Raw genomic sequence first — 23,658 nt, forward strand, 5'->3', positions numbered from 1 at the left:
TTACACTTCATTGCTTTACATATTGATAAACTCATGTCTGTTGTATTCTGCTGCCTTTCCTATCCTCTACTATCCCCCCTCCCCTCCCCTCCCCTCCCCTCTTCTCTCTCTACCCCCACTACTGTAATTCATTCCTCCCCCTTGTACTGTTTTTCCCTTTCCCCTCACTTCCTCTTGTATGTAATTTTGTATAACCCCGAGGGTCTCCTTCCATTTCCATGCAATTTCCCTTCTCTCTCCCTTTCCCTCCCACCTCTCATCCTTGTTAATGTTGGTCTTCTTCTCGTGCTCTTCTTCCCTAGTCTGTTCTTAGTTACTCTCCTTATATCAAAGGAGACATTTGGCATTTGTTTTTTAGGGCTTGGCTAGCTTCGCTTAGCATAATCTGCTCTAATGCCATCCATTTCCCACCAAATTCTATGATTTTGTCATTTTTTACTGCAGAGTAATACTCCATTGTGTATAAATGCCACATTTTTTTATCCATTCGTCTATTGAAGGGCATCTAGGTTGATTCCACAGTCTTGCTATTGTGAATTGTGCTGCTATGAACATCCATGTAGCAGTGTCCCTGTAGCATGCTCTTTTTAGGTCTTTAGGGAATAGACCGAGAAGGGGAATGGCTGGGTCAAATGGTGGTTCCATTCCCAGCTTTCCAAGAAATCTCCATACTGCTTTCCAAATTGGCTGCACCAATTTGCAGTCCCACCAACAATGTACAAGTGTACCCTTTTCCCCACAACCTCACCAGCACTTATTGTTGTTTGACTTCATAATGGCTGCCAATCTTACTGGAGTGAGATGGTATCTTAGGGTGGTTTTGATTTGCATTTCTCTGACTGCTAGAGATGGTGAGCATTTTTTCATGTACTTATTGATTGATTGTATGTCCTCCTCTGAGAAGTGTCTGTTCAAGTCCTTGGCCCATTTGTTGATTGGGTTATTTGTTATCTTATTGTCTAATTTTCTGAGTTCTTTATATATTCTGGATATTAGGGCTCTATCTGAAGTGTGAGGAGTAAAGATTTGTTCCCATGATGTAGGCTCCCTATTTACCTCTCTTATTGTTTCTTTTGCTGAGAAAAAACTTTTAATTCTTTAATGTTTTATCAATTTTTTCTTTTTTCCATTTAATTGTGACCTGAATGGTTCATGAACACTTATATATATTCATATTTGTTTCTTTTTTTCTCATTTCTAGCATTTTTTGAAAGCACTTATTTTTTTTTCATGGATCAGTATTTTGAGGACTAGGATGTCTGATTAGTATATTTTGGTTTTGTTTGGTATTCTTTTACTAAAAAATTTTTATTTTATATATTTTTCTCTCATTTATATTTTCCCTTGATTCTCTTTGGCTCTTTTCTTCTGCTAACAGCCACTCTATTGTTCTTTCTTTCACTCTTATTTTAATTTTTACATATACTTTCTCTCTTCCTCCCTTATAATCATCACATCCTACATCATGTCTGTTCTCTCCCTGTTTATCATTTGAAATTGTAAAAAAAAAAAAAAAAAAAAAACACAAGATCGTGGAGAAAATATGTTAAGAGTCCATGAACAGAACTTCCAAGAACTATGAGTTAACATGAAAAGACCAAATTTAAGGTTTATCAGGATAGATGAAGTCTCAGAGATACAAACTAAAGGAGTACACAATCTTTTCAGTGAAATAATATCAGAAAATTTCCTAAACTATAAGAATGAAGTGGAAAATCAAATGCAGGAGGCTTACAGGGACCCCAATATATAAAATTATAAGAGAACCATACCAAGGAACATTATTATGAAAATGCCTAGCATACAGAATATGAATAGAATTTTAAAGGCTGCAAGAGGAAAACAACAGGTCACATTTAGAGGCAAACCAATCTGGATTTCAGATGATTTCTCAACCCAGATCCTTAAAACTATGAGGTCTTGGAATAATATATACCAAGCACTAAAAGAAAATGGATGCCAGCCAAAAATACTATATACTCAGCAAAACTAAGCATCAGAATTGATGATGAAATACAAACCTAACAAAAGTTAAAAGAATTCACAACTAGGAAGCCTGCACTACAAAACATACTCAATAAAATATTTCCTGAAATGAAAAATAAAAGTGAAAACTAGCAAAGGCAGGAACTACACTAGAACAACAGTCAATCAAAGGAAAAACCATTCAAATTACAAATGAGAAATAAATCAAAATGACAGGTAATAAAAAAATTATCACTAATTACATTGTATGTAAGTGGCCTAAACTCATCAATCAAAAGACATAGACTGGCATACTGTAAAAAAAAACACAAGGCTCAACAATATTCTGTCTCCAAGAGACTTATCTCATAGTCAAAAGATATCCACAGACTGAAAGTAAAAGAATGGGATAAAACATATCATTCACATGGATCTCATAAACAAGCAGGTGTTTCTATGCTTATATCAGATAAAGTGGACTCAAGGCAAAGTTAATCAGAAGGGACAAAGAAGAACATTTCATACTGCTTAATTATATATCATTATATATCAACAAGACAATAGTAAATATTTATGCCCCAAACAATGAAGCATCTATGTACATCAAATAAACCATTCTCAATTTCAAGAACCAAATAGACTACAATACAATAATACTGGATGACTTTAACACTCCTCTGTCATTACTGGAGAGATTCTCCAAAGAAAAATTAAATAAAGAAGGTAAGGGACTAAAAAATACAATTAACAATTTAGACTTAATAGGCATATATAGAATATTTCAACCATCAAAGACTGAATACACTTTCTTCTAAGGAGCACACAGATCCTTCTCTAAAATAGACCATCTTAGGCCCCAAAACAACCTTCAGCAAATACATAAAAAATAGAGATAATACTTTGAATTCTATCAGACCATAATGAAATGAAATGGAATGAAATTAGAAATCAATGATAAAATAAAAAATAGAAGCTACTCTAACACTTGGAGACTAAATAATATACTATTGAGTGATCAATGAATAGCAGAAGAAATCAGGGATTGAATAAAAAATACTTAAAGGTAAATGAAAGTAGCAACATAATATATCAAAGTCTCTAGGACACTTTGAAGGCAGTTCTAAAAGGAAAGTTATTGAATTGAGCTCATTCATTAAAAGAATAGAAAGTCACCAAAAATATAATCTGTTTTAGTCAGTTTTGCTGCTGTGACTAAAAACACCCAACCAGAATAATTATTAAGGAGGAAAAGTTTATTTGAGGGCTCCTGATTTCAGAGATCTTAGTCCATAAAAAGCAGGTTCCATTCTTCAGGGCTTGAAGTGAGGCTGAACATCATGGTGGAAGAATGTGGTGGAAGGAAGCAGCTCACATGATGACAAGCAGCCATGTCCTACCATTTCAGTTGCTATTCAGTTAATACCTATCAGGGGATTTAATCACTGATTTGGTTAAGACTTTTACAACTCAATCTCCTCTGAATTTTCTTCCACTGTCTCACACGTGAACTTTTGGGGGATACCTCACAATCAAACCATAACACTAACATTACATCTCAAAGCCCTAGAAAAAGACCAAATCAATATCAAAAGCAGTAGAAGACAGGAAATAATTAAAATCAGAGATGAAAGCAATAAAACTGAAACAAAAACAATTTAAAAAATCAATGAAATGAGGGCTGGGGCTGTAGCTCAGTGGCAGAGCACTTGCCCAGCATATGTGAGACACTGGGTTTGATCCTTAGCACCATATAAAAATGAAGCAAATAAAATAAAGGCATGCTGTCCATTTACAACTACAAAAAAGGTTAATCCCATTAATTCTTTAAAAAAATCAATAAAATGAAAAGTTGGTTCTTTAAAAAAATAAATAAAATTGATAAATCCTTAGCCAAGTTAACCAAGAGAAAAAGGTAAAAAACTCAAATTACTAAAATTTGTGATGAAAAGGAAACATCACCATGGACACTATAAAATACAGACAATATTTAGAAACTATTTTGAAAATTTATTATGCTCTGATATGAAGACATTGACAAATTTCTAGAGACATGTGACTTACCCAAATTGAATCAGAAGGACATTGAAAATTTAAGCAGATCAATTTCAAGCAATGAAATCGAGGACTACATCAAAATCCTACCAACAAAGAAAAGTACAGGACCAGAAAGATTCTCAGCCAAGTTCTACTAGACTTTCAAAGAAGAAGTAACACCAATCCTCCACAAATTATTCCATAAAATAGAAAAGGAGGGAACCCTTCTAAACTCATTCTATGAAGCTAGAATCATGCTGATACCAAAACCAGAAAAAGACACATCAAGGAAAGAAAACTTTAGGCCAATATCCCTGATGAACATAGATGCAAAATTCTTAATAAAATACTGGCAAGTTGCATATAATAACATATTAAAAATAGTGCACCATGATCAAGTGGGATTCATCCCAAAGATGCAAGGTTCTTTCAAACATACTAAAATCAATAAACATAATTTATCACATGAATAGATTTAAAGGCAAAATTACAGGCTGAGATTATAGCTCAGTGGTAGAGTGCTTGGTTAGCATGGGTGAGGCACTGGGTTTCACACTCAGCACCGAATAAAAATAATAAATAAAATCAAGGTATTGTGTCCATCCACAAATAAAAATTTAAAAAATTTAAAAAAGACAAAATCACAAGATTAGCTCAAGAGATGCAGAAAAAGCATTTGACAAAATACAGCACCCATTCATGTTCAAAACACTATTAAAACAAGGAATAGTAGGAATATACACTGTAAAAGCTATGTACATTAAACCAATGGCCAATATCATTCTAAACAAAGAAAACTTGAAAGCATTACCTCTGAAAACTAGAACAAGACAGAATGTGCTCTTTCACCACTTGTATTCAACATCATCCTTGAAACTCTAGTGAAGGCAATTAGGCAAAAAAAAAAAAAAAGATATTAAAGGGATACAAATAGGAAATAAAGAGCTCAAACTATCCCTATTTGCAAATGACATGATTCTGTGTTTTGGAGACCCCAAAACCACACCAGAAAACTTCTAGAACTCATACATGAATTCGGCAAAATAGCAGGATATAAAATGAACACCCATACATCAATTGTATTCCTATATACTAATGATGAATCAGCTGAAAGAGAAATTAGAAAGACTATCCCATTCACAATAGCCACTACTTGGGAATCAATCTAACAACAGGTAAAAGACCTCTACAGTGAAAACTACAGAACACTAAAGAAAGAAATCGAAGAAGACCTTAGAAGATGGAAAGATCTCCCATGTTCTTGGATAGCAGAATTAACATTGTCAAAATGTCCATAACACCAAAAGCATCATAAAGATTTAATGAAATTCCTATTAAAATTCCAATGACATTGTTCATAGAAATAGAAAAAGCAATCATGATATTTGTTTGGAATAAAACAGGAGGCCTAGAATAGCCAAAGCAATTTTAATGAGAAAAGTGATTCAAGAGACATCACAATGCCAGAACTTATGTTGTACTATAGAGGTATAATAACAAAATCAGCATGGTATTGGTGTCAAAACAGACATGAAGACCAATGGTATAGAATAGAAGACACACAGACAAATCCACGTAAATACAGTTATACTAGACAAAGGTAGAAGTGTATACCTTGGAGAAAAGACAGCATCTTCAACAAATGGAACTGGAAAAACTTGAAATCCATATGGAGCAGAATGAAATTGAATCCCTATCTCTCACCTGCCACAAAACTCAACCCAGAGTGGATCAAGGACCCAAAGTCCATAACAGTACTCCTAAAGTAAATGAAGTAAAATCAAGAATCAATAAATGGATGGTATTAAACAAAAAGCTTCTTCACAGCAAAGGAAATAGTCAAGAATGTAAAGAGAGGGCCTACCGAATGGGAGAAAATCTTTGCCACCTGCATCTCAGATGGCATTGATTTCCAGGATATATAAAGAACTCAAAAAACTTAACACCAGAACAACAACAACAACAACAACAACAACAAAAACAAAACAATCAAACAAACAAAAAAACCCCACAAATAATCCAATTAATAAATGGGCACAGGAACTGAACAGATACTTCACAGAAGAAATATGAATGAATGGTCAATGAATACATGAAAAAAAATGTTCAATATCTCTAGCAAATAGAGAAATGAAAATTAAAACTACAGTGAGATTCCATCTCATTCCAGTCAGAATGGCAGCTATCAGGATACAAGTGACAATTAATTTGGGTGAGGACGTGGGGATGTCCCACATTGCTGATGGAACTGAAAATTGGTGCAACTGCTCTGAAAAGCAGGATGGAGATTCCTCAGAACACTTGGAATGTAACCACCATTTGACCCAATTATCCCACTCCTTGGTATATGCCCAAAGGATTTAAAATCAGCATACTACATGACACAGCCACATCAATGTTTATAGCAGCCCAATTCACAATAGTTAAGCTATGGAACCAATCTAGGTGTCCTTCAACAGATGAGTGGGTAAAGAAAATGTAAGATATATATTTCACATTATATATATACATATATATAATGAAATATTACTCAGCCTTAAAGATGAATGAAATTATGACAGTTGCTGGTAAATGGATGGAACCGGACACCATCATGCTATGTAAAATAAGCCAGTTCCAAAAAACCAAGGTCGAATGTTTTCTCTGATATCCAGATGCTAATACACAAAAAGGGGGCAGGGTGAAGAATAGAGCTTCAGTGAAATAGACAAAAGGGAATGAAAAGAAAGGAAAGGGGATGGTAATAGAAAAGACAGTACAATGAGTGAAATATAACTTTTCTACATTCATGTATGAATACACAACCAGTGAAACTCCATATCCTGTACACCTCAAGAATGGAATCCTGATTAAATTGTTGTACTATATATATATATATATATATATATATATATATATATTTCAAAAAAAACATTATAATGTCATATGTATCTGAAAAGAACAAATTAAAAAAGCAAAAAATCCCCACAATTCTAGTTTCATTACCACCAAAAATTTAAACATTTTGGTATAACCCTCACAAAATATGTACAAGATCTAAATGAGAAAACTATAAACTCTAATGAAAAAGAATCAGAGAGTATCCAAAAAGAGATATTTTATGTTTGTGACTAGAAAGAATATCGTTAAAATGTATTTATTTCCCACTAGGGTCCACTGACATATGCCTGTAATCCCAGTAATTTGGGAGGCTGAGGCAGGAGGACTGGAAGTTCCACAACAGTCTCAGCAATTTAGTAAAAACTCTGTGTTAAAAAAAAAAAAAGATGGAGGGCTGGGGTTATGGCTCAATGGCAGAACACTTGCCTCGCACATGTGAGGCACTGGGTTCAATCCTCAGCACCAATGAATAAAGATAGATAGATATATATAAAAAGGGATAGAGTGCTTCTGGATTCAATCCCTAGTAACACACACACACACACACACACACACACACACACAAACATACCAGGATCCTCATATATTATTTTGTTGATATAGATAAATATAATCTAAGGATTATGTGGAAAGGCAAAAGATCCAAAATAGCCAAATACAGCATTGAAATACAACAAAAGTGAAATAATGATGCTACCTGACTTGAAGAATTACTGAAAAGCAATAACCCAATCAATAAATGGGCCAAGGAACTGAGCACACATTTTTCAGAAGATGATATACAATCAACAAACATGAAAAAATGTTCAATATATCTAGCAATTAGAGAGATGCAAATCAAAACTACTCTAAGATTTCATCTCACTCTTGTCAGAATGGCAACTATTATGAAGACAAACAACAATAAGTGTTGGTGAGGATGTGGGGAGAAGGGCACACTCATACATTACCGGTGGGACGGCAAATTGGTGCAGCCAATCTTGAAAGCAGTATGGAGATTCCTTGGAAAACTGGGAATGGAACCACCATTTGACCCAGATATCTCACTCCTCTGTGTATACCCAAAGGACTTATAAACAACATACTACAGGGACTCAGCCACCTCAAGGTTTATAGCAGCACAATTCACAATAGCTAAACTGTGGAATCAACCTAGATGCCCTTCAGTAGATGAACAGATAAAGAAAATGTGGTATATATACACAATGGAATAGTATTCAGCAATAAAAGAGAATAAATCATGGCATTTGCAGGTAAATGGATGCAGTTGGAGAATATAATGCTAAGTGAAGTTAGCCAATCCCCCCAAACCAAATGCCAAATGTTTTCTTGGATATAAGGATGTTGATTCATAATGGGGTTGGGAGGTGGAGCATGGGAGGATTAGATAGGGCAGAGGGGTGGCAGGAGAAGGGAGGGGCATGAGGGTAGAAAAGACAATGAAATGAGATAGACATCATTACCCTAAATACCTGTATGAAGACATGAATGATGTGTTCTATATGTGTAATATGAAATGTAATGCATTCTGCGGTCATATAGAACAAATTAGAATAACAAATACATTAAAAATGAAATAAAAAATTAACTAAAAAAGGAATTACTGAAAAGGTACATAATCAAGAAAGTAATTTTCATGAAAGAATATGCAAATATATAATGGAACAGAATCAAGAGATGTTGTATTATGAACTTAATTTGTATTTTCTGTCTTTTTAGTTTATTATTAAAACTTTTAAAGACTATTAATGTTTCTGTGAGCACATCTTTGATATTATCCTTATGTTTGAAATATAGAATTCTTATCATTCTTTTATCTGAATCAGTTTTAATTTCTCTGACCCAAGTATTATTTTAATCAGTGTTACATATGACTATTTTTTTCATTATACTGTGGTCAAAAGGCCTTTGTAATTTCTGCATTTTTAGAGCAGATTGAAATTTCTGTCATAATTACTTTTTTAGTTCTTTGAACTTTAAAAAAAATCAAATAGATCAATTGAACATAATAGGATGTCCACAAATGGAATCACACAAATACATCAAATTTATTTTTGATAAGGGAGCAATGACAATTCAGTGGAGGAAGCAGAGTGTTTTCAATTAATAGTATTGAAGAGCTAAATATTCAAGTATTGATAAATGAGTCTAGACAAAGAGCTTATGTGTACCTCTTATGAAAATTAACTCAAAATGAATCATAGACCTCTGTAGATCATGAAAAACAAGAAAACTTCATACATAAAATATAAGGGAAAATCTAGGTAACCTTGACATTTGTGATGACCTTTTAGATACAAAACTAAAAGTATAGCCAAGAAAGAAAAACTTGATAAGTTGGAGTTCATTAAAATTAAAAAACTTCTGCTTTGTTAAAAACACTATCAAGAGACCAGGCATAGATGGCAAGAAAATCTTTGTAAAACAAAAATCTGATATATCCAAAATATATAAAGAATTCTTAAACAATAAGAACATGAACAACCTAATTAAAAAACAAAAGATCCGAACAATACCTCACTATATTAGTCAAATTTGTGTCACTATAACAAAATTCCTGTGGCAATTAACTTATGAAGAAAAATTATTATGTAGCTCATAGTTCTGGAGGTTCCAGTCCCAGATAGGATGTCCCCATGATTTTGAGCTTCTGGCAAGGGCTAGGTTCCCATATTTATCTTTTCAGGCATGATTTCAGTGACCTAAGAACTTTTAACAGCAACACCCTGGGACCATGCAATTAACACACAGGCATTTGGGTCACTCAATCTCTGAACTATAGCACTCACCAAAGAAGATACATAAATGGCAAATAAGCATATGAAATGATGTATTACCTCATGATTTTGAGGAAATGCAAATTAAAATGACAATAAGATACCATTATATATCTATCCTGTATGGTCAAAACTCAAAGCCCAAAGGTTGACGATGTTGTGGAGCACTAGGAACTCTGATTTGCTGCTGGTGGGAAGTCAAAAGAGTACAGTTTCTTTTTTTGGTACCAGGGATTAAACTCAGGGGTGCTTAACCACTGAGCCACGTTCCCAGCTCTTTTTATATTTTATTTAGAGACAGGGTCTCACTGAGTTTCTTAGGGCCTTGGTAAATTGCTAAGGCTGGCTTTGAACTCGTGATTCTCCTGTCTGCCTTCTGAGCCACTGGGATTACAGTTGTGTGCCAGCATGCCAGGCTAACTTGGCAGTTTCTCATAAAACTAAAATAGTTACCACCCTTGCTATTTACTCAAAAGAGCTGAAAACATTTCCACACAAAATCTTCATGTTTATAGCATAAACATAATTGCCAAAGCTTGCAAATAATCAAGATATCCATCAGTAGGATAAACAAACCATGGTATATTAGGCAATGGAATACTATTCAGCACTAAAGAGACATGAACTATTAAGCCAAGAAATTACATGGAAAATCCTTAAATTATATTGCTAAATGAAAGAAGCTGGCCTCAAAAGGTTATATATTGGATAATACTGTGTACATGACATTCTGGGAAAGACCAAACTACAGAGTAGAAAGATCAGGATTTTCATGGTTTTGAGGGGAATGAGGCAGATACATAGGTGCATAGTATCCTCCTAGCCAAGTTGTACAACTAAAATCAAGTCCTTCCTAGACTGCTTAGGGTGCCAGATCTGATCCATTTCAAAATATGCCCAGTCCTCCTAGCCACTCCTAGACTACCACATTTAATGTGTTAAGTCAAAAGTCTTCAGTTCTGTTACTATTTCAACAACACAAGTCCATTATATAGGTTGGAAATCATAATCATAACTGCAGTTAACATATTCTTCATTATCAGTGAGAACAAAAATTATACTGGTAAATAGGACATTGGGCATACATTACATAATATACAAAAAAGTGACTTTCATCACCTGGTAAACAATTGTTTTTGGTGGAAAGAAACAAAACATTTCAAATGAAGGGTTGCATTACATTTTTGACAACATGCCACTTTCCCACAACATGTCTCGTTTTGACATCATTGTCAGTCTTCTAATTTGAAAATAATCAGTCTTCTCATGTCAAATTTAATATCATCTTTGATGGCAGTAGATCAGAGAATATTATGCTTTCTTCCTCCTGATGGGTTCTCATTGCATCATTTTAAAGTATGTTTAGCAGATGTCTTTTTAATATCCAATACATTTATGAGATCTTTTTTATCTTTTTTCACAAATTTGTGAATTCATGCATTTACAATACATGTTATTTGAGTGAACAGAGACTCATTTCATTTTTTAACCTCTAATATAAGTGAAATAATTAGAAACCAACCAATTGTTCTTATCACACCACCACTGGAGTTGCTATAGGTACCCATTATTTTGGTTGAGGCACATTGGTTCTATTATTTCTTTTTCCATCATCAATCTGTGCTAAATGGGTTCCACTGATTATAGTATGTTTCAACAATAACACATTTATTATCTAACCATTTTGCAAGGAGAATTTCATTATTTGTATAGAATCTGTAATTACAAATATCTTGCTTGTTTTTTCATCAATGTTTTTGAGAGGACACTTGTTTAGTCTGTTTTCCCCACTGTGTCTGCAGCCTATAATTCAATTTTTTAAAAATTTCTTTATACCTTTATTTTATTTATTGATTTTTATGTGGTGCTGAGGATCAAACCCAGGGCCTCGCACGTGCTAGGTGAGCACTCTACCACTGAGCCACAACCCCAGACTGTATAATTCAATTTTTGAAGGTGTACTAATAAGTCAGAACATGACCACTGTTGGAAAAAAAAAAACAGTGTAATTGTGGGTTCTCCACCACTTTGAGCATTCATAGAACTACCTCACTTCCAAAGAAGAAAAGGAAACTGGATTTTGAGTAGACAACTAGAAAGATCCATCTCTGCATCCATTACACTTTTGGTTTATCTTTATTACAGCATTAGGCATAATGTTTTCTTATATATCTGGCTTACTATGACACTCTTTGTCAAGGGCAAAATGCTAATTAGGCCCTCAGCAGAGAAATAACTGCATACAAAAAGGATATTTGAAGGAAATGTAAAGAAGGAACTATTTACAAAAGAATGAAAGGGTTATGAGAACTACCAGATATGGTGAAACAACCAAGGATTACCAACAGAAGGTGGCAGTTATTACCCATCTTATTATCAGCTCCTAGCAAAAACAGTGAGTGCTGAAGCAGCAGAAATGGTAGCTAGGGGTAGGGATTCTAACTCAGCCAGTTTGTAACTGGTGACATGAGGATCATGGAGAATAAGCCTGACTTCTCATCTCATTTCTGTCACTGTCTTCCCCTGGGCAAGTTCAATAGGAAACCAGAGGGAAAACAGACTTGCTGACATGGTCCTTAAAGATCAGCATCTTTGAACTCAAGGCAGGGTAGAGAGGGGCAAAGATGAAGTTCCATGTACAGAGAATGAGGGCAGGTAAGCATTATTTCTTCAGCATGGAATATCCAGGTTTTGAACATTACCATGCAATACACATTGTTCCTGTGTCCTTTTTATAGGATAGCTATTTTTCACCATTTATGATTTGAAATACAGTGCATTCCTCAAAATAAAAGACAATCCAATACTAGAAAATAACTTTTCTGTATGCATTTCTTATATTATATATCAGTTATGTGTAATATTATATTCACTCAAGAATTTAGTAGAAGTAACTTGCAGCAAAGTTTATGCCATTTTCATAATTTAAAAATATTTTTAAATGCTCTAATAATTCCCCTATTTTCTCAAAGGAATAAAACACTAAAAATAATAATTATTTCAAAGTTACAATATGTGGTCTATTTGTTGCTCAATATAATTTTTTAATGGTGTTCCATATTTGGGATGATGGGACAATATGGGTTAATTCTATGAGATTAGCTTCTTCACAGGCTCCACAAACCATGTCAACACAGCTTGTTCTGAATCTTTGACAGAGACAATGGGTCCATATCCTGCAGTTGCTGATGCTGCATTTACTACTGCTTGGATCATTCCATAGTATAAATAAGCTGTGGAAGTTCACAATCCTTAGTAACATCTTAATGCACAGCCATGAATTACCATGCAACAGTCTGCAGTCCATGTACAAGGTCAGGGATCTGGCTGCTTCCATGTTGGCAACCGCCTTTCTTGAAGAGCAAAAAAACACAAATGTTGGGTGAATGGCTGTTTCCTCTTATTCAAGCCAGGCACCTTATTGTAGCTGTTAAGTTCCCCAGCATGTTGTTAGAGATTAATAATTCACAGCTTCTTTAATATGCTAGAGTCTTCAGAGTCTCTCTGTGCTAAGGTTGATGAAGCTATGACTGTACTGCAAGACTGCCAAGCTAAAAAGGCTGCCCAGAAAGTGGTTACTGTGTCACTGATGTCCAACTATTTAAAATGGATCAGGAATCATCAGAAAAGCTTGTGCTTTACTGAAGAAAAATATCTAAACATCCAAAATTTAAGTATTATGGAAAATCTTACAAAATAAAAGGAAATTTTGAACCTTATATTCAAAGCAAATATCAAGTCTAGCAAATATAATGCTTAAACAATTACTTATTGCTTTTAAAACAAAAACAAAAACAAATTCCCTGAAAGGTAATAAAATATAAAAACACATTAATGCTTTATAGACTCTGGGAAAACATTTTTAAGCAAAGCATTTATTTCTTTGATTTTGTAATAGTTTTTTAAAAGTATTTTTTTAGTTGCAGATGGACCTAATACCTTTATTTTATTTTTTGTGATGCTGAGATCAAACCCAGTGCCTCACATGTGCTAGGCAAGCACTCTACCAATGAGCTACAACCCCAGCCCTTGATTTGTAATTCTTTACTGTGGAATAGCTCAGAATATTACTTCTGTTTTAAATAACACAATAACTGAGAAAAAATTTTTGCTTTAATTAAAAACTCCTTTATTAGTGAATAAAATGCATAAAAAAGATACACTTTAAACTTAGAAACAATAGTCTTATGTTTATTTGTCTAAATACTATGCACACTTGAACATTGTACATGTGGGTAATTGGTTTTGATTTTTAAAAGACATTAATATGATTAACTTGTATAAAGTTTGTAAATAGAAAACTTAAAATTTAAGTCAAGATCTAATACCTGCAACAGTACCTTTAAAAGGAGAATATTTCAGTATAATGGACACATCGAACATTAAATTTAACAGAGAAAAATCTATACAAAACATTAGATAGGAAAAATTTTCTCCTAATTCAAAACATAGTTTCTCATTCAAAAAATGTTTTACTGTATCTATATCTTTTAATAAGATCAACTTTCTATTTCAAAATTTAATTATGACTCAAAATACTATCTTGTGAAGATAAATGTTTTTATTTTCTTATTAGTGAAAATGATATGCCCTCATGATTTAAAATTTAGTCAAAATTCTTGTGCAGTTTAAATTGAAATACTATATTAGAATTAAATAGTTGAAAATGAGGCATGGAGTATGTGCTGTGGTAAAAGTATATAAGAAAATGCTACTAAAACAGTAGCTATTTTTTCTTTCCCCAGAGTTACCTAGGAATGTTGTACTTTTGCCAGTTTTGGTAATGTATTATACTCAAGGTCTTAATTTTAATAGAAACGATAGATAGTTATACATCTATGTTCAAATACAATACAAGTTTATTTCTTATTCACATAATAAGTTCAAGAGCAGATATATCTGATTGGCATATATTATTTTTCAAGTGGTGATACAGAAACTCAGGCTCTTTCCTTTCTGTGTCTCTGTGAAATGACACATAGTTTTGATTGCCTTAAATCTTTGTGGCTTCACTTGGCAAATTTATTTGTAAATTATATATTTTGTGCTATTTTAATAGCTTGCTTGTGTATAAAAGGAAAAGAGGCCTTGCCAAAGAAACCTGAATAATTTTTAAAAGATCATTCAACAAGGCCATTTGAAAAGCTTTCCCATGACTCCTCTAAACTTTGAAATAATCTTGAAGTCAACTGAAACTATATTTTGTGATGTTTTATATTAGCACAGTAGATTTCATCAGCCAGAACTCATATAGAGAGAAATCTATTAATCTTTGATTTCCTGCAGACTGCCTTTAATTCCTAGATTTAGAAATGTTAATTGAAAATATAGAGTTTATTTCCATTTGTGATTTATATTATTTCTGTAATCAAAAGCCACCAGTAGTGTTTCATTTAAAAATTGCTAAGCTGGATTTTCATTTTAAAGACATAACAGAAGGAATAAAAGACTAACTTTCACTCTTTTATTCAACTTATTTATTCAGGGAGTCACTAAAACCAGAATTTAAAATCTATTTAGTTGACCCATTTAAAGTTGATATGTTTTATTCCTGTCATTTTTTTTTTCCTTTTCCTGATCATCTTTTTAACTGAACTACTGATGGGTAATCCTGCTTCTGCCATTGGTAAATAGGTTATTTTACCACATTCAACATTCCAAGTTTTTTTTTTGTGTCATTAATTTTTTATATTTAGTTTGTATTATGATATCAAGTTTAGCCTTATGGATTACTTTCAATCCTTCTAGGGTGTTTACAGATTAACTTTGTTTTTGAAATATGTAAATACTAAGAGAACATTCCATTTAATACTGTTTTTATTAAATTTACTTTAGAAGCAAAAATCAGAGAAAAGCTCTTGTAGAGAAATCACATATTTTCTAAATCCTGGGTTCTATGTACAGTCTCCATATATTTGTACTTTAATATTTTTCTTTCATGTGAGATAATTCATTAAAACAAGCAGGTGGGCAATGGCAAATAAGCTTTTTAATGATGGGCTTCATTTGGCAAACGCAGTTTTATTTTGTCTGGATCATTATGGCGTGTAAGTATTTTGGGCCCCAGAATGCCAATAAATAGAGCCCCATTTGGAGCTGTGATCAAGATGGCTAAAAATGCTACTGTCATCACATCCTTTGAATACGGTATCAAGTTGAAATTGGAGAGCCTTGCTGTTTCTAGAGCCAGAGGACCTAAAACAGCCTGCATGTAGGGATGAAATGGGACATAAAAAAAAAAATGTTAATCAAAGTTAAAATATAATAACAGTAGATGGCTCTGCTAAAATAAATAAAATTTACATTAAACTGTTGGAAAAAAAGAGAAGACTAAAAATGAGGGCTTTTCATACATTACTCATCTGTTCTATGTTCTTTCTAGCAAATATTATGTGGAGGAAGAGAGTACCAGTGACAAATCAGTGTGCAGATATTTTGGGACTGATTTTGTACTCCTGTCCCTTTAGGTTTCCCATGTTCAAATTTCTCTTTTGTGTGTTCAAATTGCCCTCAGAACCTTGCCAGTTCTAAGTGAACCAAAATTTTGCTTGGTTGCCTTTACCACACACCACTAGGTTCTTGGCTGCAACAAGAGAATGAAAATATTGAGGTTTCTCAGCATTCTCAAGGATTTGCTGCTCTTACTGTTCTTCCACCTTGGGATACAGAACTGAGAAGAGGTTTAGAATCTGGCAAACTGAGTTTGACTTTTGTTTTTGCAGCAACCAGACGAGTGATCTTTTAAAAGTGGCTCGAGTTCCTTGACTGAATTAATTGTAAAAATAATAATATAATATTTACTTCACTGGATGGTTGTGGGAATTAAATATGAAGATGCAAAGAACATCTGGCACATAGTAGGTTTTCAGATAATTTTGAGTTTTACTCTTTCCACTTGCTCCTCATTCCCTCCAGGAAATGGATGTCTTTAAATTTTGTTACAGAATGACCTTACTTAGTCATATCTTTCTCCCTGTAGGTAATCTTCTATTATATTTATTTTTAGTAACATAAAACAAAAGCCTTTTTTTTGTGTGTGTGTGATACTAAGGATTGAACTTAGAGGTCTTTCCCATTGAGATATATCCCTATCTCTTTTTTAATTTTAATTTTTATGTAGAGACAGGGCCTTTTAAATTACCCTGATTGGCTTTGAATTCTCCTGATTAACCTACCAATTGCTAGAATTACAGGTGTTCCCCACCTTGGAGGCATAACCCTCTTTCTTTATATTTATCTATCTAGGCAAGAAATTGCCTTGACATTTTTAGGAATTAAATATAAATATATCTTCTATGGAGATGCAAAGTAATGGCATCATGGTAGAAACATTTCATCTGAGATGGGACATTATGGCAAAAGAAGCCCTCAATTTAAGATTAGTTTCCATATCCCAAATCAGTGATTAAAGTTGGTATTGTTTTTGTTAACTTTCTGTTTACCGAGCAAAAGCCATTGTGCTAGATGCCAGGAAGAAAAAGATAAATTATACAGAAAATCAACTTTAAAGAATCTTAAGTTTAGAAAAGAACATGAAACATTTTGAACATGAAAGAACAGTCAAGAAACGATTAATAATAAGAGATGATGATGGCGATAATGGTGATACTAATATTAATTTTTACATAGTTATATAGAATTTGTCACATGTTAAGTACTCTTCTTTTCTGGTAGTGGGGATTGAACCCAGGGGCACTTAACCACTAAGACACATCCCCAGCCCCTTTTATTCTTTTAATTTTGAGACAGGGTCTTGCTAAAATGCTTAGGGCCTCACTAAATTGCTGCAGCTGACTTTGAACTTGCACTCCTCCTGCCTGTCTCCTGAGCTGCTGGGATTACATCAAGTATTTCTCCTCCTCCTCCTCCTCCTCCTCCTTCTCCTCCTCCTCCTCCTCCTTCCCCTCCTCCACCTCCTCCTCCTCCTCCTCCTCCTCCTTTTTCTTCTTGTTAATATTCTTAGTTGTAGATGGACACAATACCTTTATTTTATTTATTTATGTGGTGCTGAGGATTAAAACCAGTGCCTTACATGTGCGAGGCAAGTGCTCAATCACTGAGCTATAGCCCCAGCCCTCAAGTAGTATTCTTAAAGCTGTACATTTATTAATTTTATTCATTTATTTAATCATCTTGATAACTCTATAGGAACTACCAGGAGGTGATAAATGATTCACACTTAATGACTGAGGTTTAGTGTTATTTCTTTAGAAGAATCCAATTAGTAAACTGTTTTTACATTTGTGAACTAAATTCTTTATTTACTCTCTTGATATCTTCTATTTTTCCATTCTAATTTTCATCAGTATCTTTAAATAGAGAAATAAGAGAAAGGACTGAAGCTTTGTCAGTTTTATTTTAGCAGCAAAGAATGGAGGGGAAAAAAGGAAAGAAAAGAATAAAATACAGTAGGACTTGAGTGGGTGGTTCTTCTCATACCTTCTTTAAAATTATTACCTATAAAACTGAAATTGTAGGGGCTGGGGTTGTGGCTCAGTGATAGAGTGCTCGCCTAGCATGCACAAGGCACTGTGTTCGATCCTCAGCACCTCATAAATGTAAAATACAGATATTATGTCCACTTAAAACTTAAAGAAGAAATATTTTTTAAAAACTTGCAAGTGTAGAAATGGAAAAAGCAATCATGAAATTTATTTGGAAGAATAAGAGACCCAGAATAGCCAAAGCAATCCTTAGCAAGAAGAGTGAAGCAGGTGGCATCACAATACCAGACCTTAAACTATACTACAAAGCTATAATAATAAAATGGCATGATAATTGGCACCAAAATAGGCATGTAGACCAATGGTACAGAATAGAAGACACAGAGACAAACCCATATAAATACAGTTATTTCATACTAGACAAAGGTGCCATATACAGTGGAGGAAAAATAGCCTCTTCAATAAACGGTGCTGGGAAAACTGGAAAGCCATATGCAGCAAAATGAAACTAAACCCCTATCTCTCCCCATGCATAAAATCCAACTCAGGTGGATCAAGGACTTATGAATTAAATCAGAGACCCTGTGCCTAATGGAGGAAAAAGTAGGCCCAAATCTACATCACATTGGATTTTTAGGCCCTGGCCTAAAATAAAATAAATAATAAAATATTAAAATAAAATAAATAATATTTTATTTTATTTTAGGCCAGGTAAAATAAAATAAATAATAACATTGTTAACAAGACTCCTAAAGTGAAAGAAATAAAAATTAAGAATCAATAAGTGGAATTGATTCAAACTAAAAAGCTTCTTCTCAGCAAAAGAAACAATCAATGAGATGAAGAGAGAGCCTACATTTTGGGAGGAAATTTTTGCCACATGTGTGTCAGATACAGCACTAATCTCCAGGATAGATAAAGAATTCAAAAATCTTAACATCCAAAAACAAAAACAAAAACAAAACCCCAAAACAACCCAATCAATAAATGGGCCAAGGAACTGAACAGACACTTCTCAGAAAATGATATACAATCAATCAATAAATAGATGAAAAAATGTTCAACACCTTTAGCAATTAGAGAAATGCAAATCAAAACTACTCTAAGATTTCATCCTACTCCAGTCCAATGGCAGCTATTAAGAATACAAGCAATAATAAATGCTGGCAAGGATATGAGGGAAAAGGCACACTCATACACTACTGGTGGGACTGCAAATTGTTGCAACCTATCTGGAAAGTAGTAAGGAGATTCCTTGGAAATCTGGGAATGGAACCACCATTTGACCCAGCTATCCCACCACTCGGTCTATATCCAAAGGACTTAAAATCAGCATGCTGTAGTAACACATACACATCAATGTGTATAGCAGCTCAATTCACAATAGCTAGACTGTGAAACCAAACTAGATGCCCTTCAATATATGAATGGATTAAAAACAAAACTATGGTATATATACACAATGGAATATATCTCAGCATTAAAAGAAAATAAAATAATGGCATTTGCAGGTAAATGTATGGAGTTGGAGAATATAATGCTAAGCGAAGTAAGCCTATCCCAAAAAAACAAAGGCTGAATGTTCTCTCTAATAAGTGGATGCTGATCCATAATGGGGGGAGGTGATTGAAAAAAGTGGAGGAACTGTGATTGGGCAAAGGGAGGGAGGGGAAGGAAGGGTGCACGGGAGCAGGAAAGATAGTGAAATGAGATGGACATCATTACCCTAGGTACATGTATGACTGCACATATGGTGTGAGAATCCTGTACAACCAGAGAAATGAAAATTAGTGCTGTAACTATGTACAATGAATCAAAATGCATTAGATACATAGGTATACCTAATTAGAATAAATAAATAAGTACAATTTTAAAAATGAGCAAACAAAATAATTGCAAATGTATCATTGGAAGGAGGGAGAATAGAGTAATAGATATTTCTTTTGTAGATTAATTATTATTTTAACCTCCATGGCAGAGGTTAAAAACAGTTATCATTATTTATATTGCTTGAAGGTAAAACAAAATAAATAATAACATTGTTAACTGAGAACTACTCATGTGCCAGAGATTATGCTAAGCACTTTGCATGGATTATTTAATTAATCCTCACAACACCACTCTGCAGTAGATGCGCAAATATCACTGTGAAATGAGCAGATTGAGGCACTAAGAAATTAAGAAGTAATTTAGCTGAGGTTAAAGTTAAGTAACAATATTTAAAAGAGAAAGACTACCCTTAATGAGCCTGCTTTTGTAACCATGATATCAGAGAATTTGTTGCACGGAAATTTATAACCTTCTGTTTTGAAAACAATAGAGAAAAAAATCCAGAAAATTAAAGTATTTTGTTGCCAGGTTAAGCAGTCTAACAAGTAGCAATATCTTTTAATAGGAGGAGAATATCACTGAATAATAGGGCAAAACTATAATGTCTCTCTCTTCTTTCATTCATTTTGTAAGCATTCTACATTCCTCCTGCCTTTTAATGACTATTAAATCCTAGGGGAAAAAATTAAAAAAAAAAAAACCAAAACCCAAACAGAACACCAAAAACTAGATACTGTCCCTATCATTCCTATGTAATATATTGAAGGAATTTGATTATTAATCAAATAATCATCAAAATAAATGCATAATTAAAATTTTCATAGGCATTCATGTGGTGGAGTGATTGGCAAGGTTAGGAAAGATAACCCTTTCTTTAGGAAAGAAAAAAAAAACCAAAAGTACTTCCACTTTAAAATCAAAACATTTAACTCTATAATATTCAGCAAAATGTAAAATATTTTCTTATTTTATATTTTAGGAAAGTAGAAAAATATTTGTATAAAGTTTAGGAAGTATTTGTCATGAAAAGTACATTTAAAATTTTCAGACTAAGTGCTTTTGAAACATTTTTTAAAAGTTCCATTAATTTTAATAAACAGTTATCAATCAAACATTTTAAAAGTAAGGTTAAATATCACATATTTTGTGCATTTTGTGATTGGAGTAACATTTTTCTTTAAGAATTATAAAAAATAATCAAGATTAAAATTATTACAATGACTTACTGTTTCTTACCTGGACTGTTGCTTTGGGCAACCACGCTAAAGCAATAAATATTTTCTCCTTAAAAGTAAAACCAGCAAAACACATCAATACAAATGTCATTAAAATTCGAACACACACTGCCAAACTCAAGGTAATAACACACAGCCCTGTAACAGATACAAACAAACATAAATACCAAAATAATTGAGAAGAAATGGTTCTTCATGTCTAGAGATACTATTTCTAAAACTTTAAAAATGTCTTAAAGCTGTTGCTATTTTATGTCTACTTTTCTGTAAAAATGATAATTATAAGCAGCCGGCCGCAGTGGTATGTGCCTGTAATCCCAGTGGCTTGGGAGGCTGAGGCAGGAGACTCTTGAGTTAAAAGCCAGCCTTGGCAATTCAGCAAGGCTCTAAGCAACTCAGTGAAACCCTGTCTTTAAATAAAATACAAATAGTGCTGGGGATGTGGCTCAGTGGTCGAGTGGCCCTGAGTTGAATCCCCGGTACCAAAAACAAAAAAATAATAATTATAAAGAATGCAGATATGATTGAAACTTTGGCATAAAGTGCCAGAGATTATCTAATGGTGGGAGTTCCATGAAAAATGAGACAGAAGACATTTACTTTATTCTGAACTAATAGAATTTGAATTGAACTTCTGCAATTCTGAACTAATAGACATTTTTTGGAATACTCTTAAATGAAAATATCTGGTGGTATCTATATTCATCTAAGAAAATAAATCTTGATCTTTATTTCATCAGATCACTCAGGGAAGATATTAAGTAATATGTTTGGTAAGAAAACAAAAACCAGGGCTGGGGGTGTGGTTTAGTGGAGGAGCACTTGCCTAGCACGTGTGAGGCGCTGGGTTCATTCCTCAGCACCACATAAAAATAAATAAATAAAAGTATTGTGTTCATCTACAACTAAAAAATTAGCATAACAAAAAACAGATAACTAAAAGCAAAAGCAAAAGCAAAACCAAAACCAAATAGGGTCAAGGAAGAGCAAATACATTACATTATCATGAGTTTCTAAAGAAGGTCTCTGTAGTCAAAGATACATTATTAGAAAAAATAAAGTATTTATAACTTTCTTAAATATTTTTGAATCTTATATCTTTTGTGCTTTAATTATTCTTACCAATAGTATTTGATTCAAGAGATGAAACAGCTACTTCTGATCCAACTAAACCAAAAAGAAGAGGCTGAAAAACATTCCAGGTTTGTGCAACAATATTTTGGACCTTAATCTGTGTAAAAAAGAAATATATTTATAGTTATTTGGTAAAGATAGTTGCATTTGAGAATTTACTGTGTTTTTAATTTGTTCTAATTAGTTATACACGATAGTAGCATGCATTTTGACACATAATACATAAATGGGGTATAACTTCTCATTCTTCTGGTTGTACATGATGTAGAGTTACACTGGTTGTGTAATCATATATGCACATAGGGTAATAATGTCTGATTCATTCTACCATCATTCCTACCCCTATAACCCCCCCTTCAATTCCCTATTACTTCTATTCTTCTATTTTTTCCTAGCCAACTTTCCCTATTATGAATTAGTATCCGCTTATCAGAGAAAACATTCAGCCTTTGGTTCTTTGGGATTGGCTTATTTTGCTTAGCATAATATTCTCCAGTTACTCTTAAAGTTACTCTTAAAATTTAATAAACTTAAGATATTTTATTTTTAGGAGAAATGTTAAAACCTAATTAATAAAAATTGAGTAGGTTAATTTTTGTGCAATTATTTCTTTGTAAGATAACTGAACTGAGAGAATCATATTATGCCTGATGAAAGCATATCCAGCTCATGCAAACATTTGAGCTCTTGGAAGGAAGTTGAGAAGACCTCTACTAACAATGAACCTGAAACCCACTGCAATGAGAGTGAATACCGAGATGCTATAAGCTGCTAGGAAAAAAAAAAAAAAATTGGTCCTCTATTTTAGGCCTGCTTCCAAAGGACTCATATTGATTACCTCAAAGTTATTTTTTCCTTGGGCTGGGGTTGTAGCGTAGTGGTGGAGTGCTAGCCTAGCATGTATGAGGCACTGGGTTTGATCCAAAAATAAATAAATAAAATAAAGGTATTGTGCCATCTACAACTAAAAATAAATAAATTAATTAAATAAATGTTTTCCCTTAATACTAAAACAAAATGTTTATTAGATTCTTCTTTAGTTGCCAGTCTGTCTCCCCTTTCTGGGAAGGATTCCCTCCCAGTGCCACTTCCCAATGAAAAGATTAAAGGAAAGGTGCCATTTGGCATAACAGCATACTAACTCTTCTCCAGGATTTGGGATGAAAAGATTTTAGTTTCCATCTGGGCTTGTCATTGTATAGAATGTACATAAGAATCTGATGACTCTTGCTTAGGACACAAACTATCTTTATAACATTTTCCTTTAAGATTGAGCTTTCTGATTAAAAATTATTTGATTGTAAAAGTTGAAAAAAGTAAAAACAAAAACAATTATTATTATTTCTTCTTTATAGCATA

The 23,658-nt window shown here is 33.4% G+C and overlaps 1 protein-coding gene across 1 annotated transcript in view; it reads right to left on the bottom strand.

The window, feature by feature from the left end:
- Nucleotides 1-23,658, bottom strand: part of Slc9b1 (solute carrier family 9 member B1) — a 108,291-nt gene that overhangs the window by 29,434 nt on the left and 55,199 nt on the right. Inside the window, exons 9-10 of the mRNA XM_026398139.2 lie at nt 22,288-22,396; nt 21,167-21,303 (exon numbers count right to left, since the gene is read on the bottom strand). Of these exons, the coding sequence (XP_026253924.2) occupies nt 21,167-21,303; nt 22,288-22,396 (246 nt within the window). The remainder of the gene's footprint in view (nt 1-21,166; nt 21,304-22,287; nt 22,397-23,658) is intronic.

The sequence above is a fragment of the Urocitellus parryii genome, chromosome 10 (assembly GCF_045843805.1).
Source record: "Urocitellus parryii isolate mUroPar1 chromosome 10, mUroPar1.hap1, whole genome shotgun sequence".
In the NCBI taxonomy this organism is placed as follows: Eukaryota; Metazoa; Chordata; class Mammalia; order Rodentia; family Sciuridae; genus Urocitellus; species Urocitellus parryii.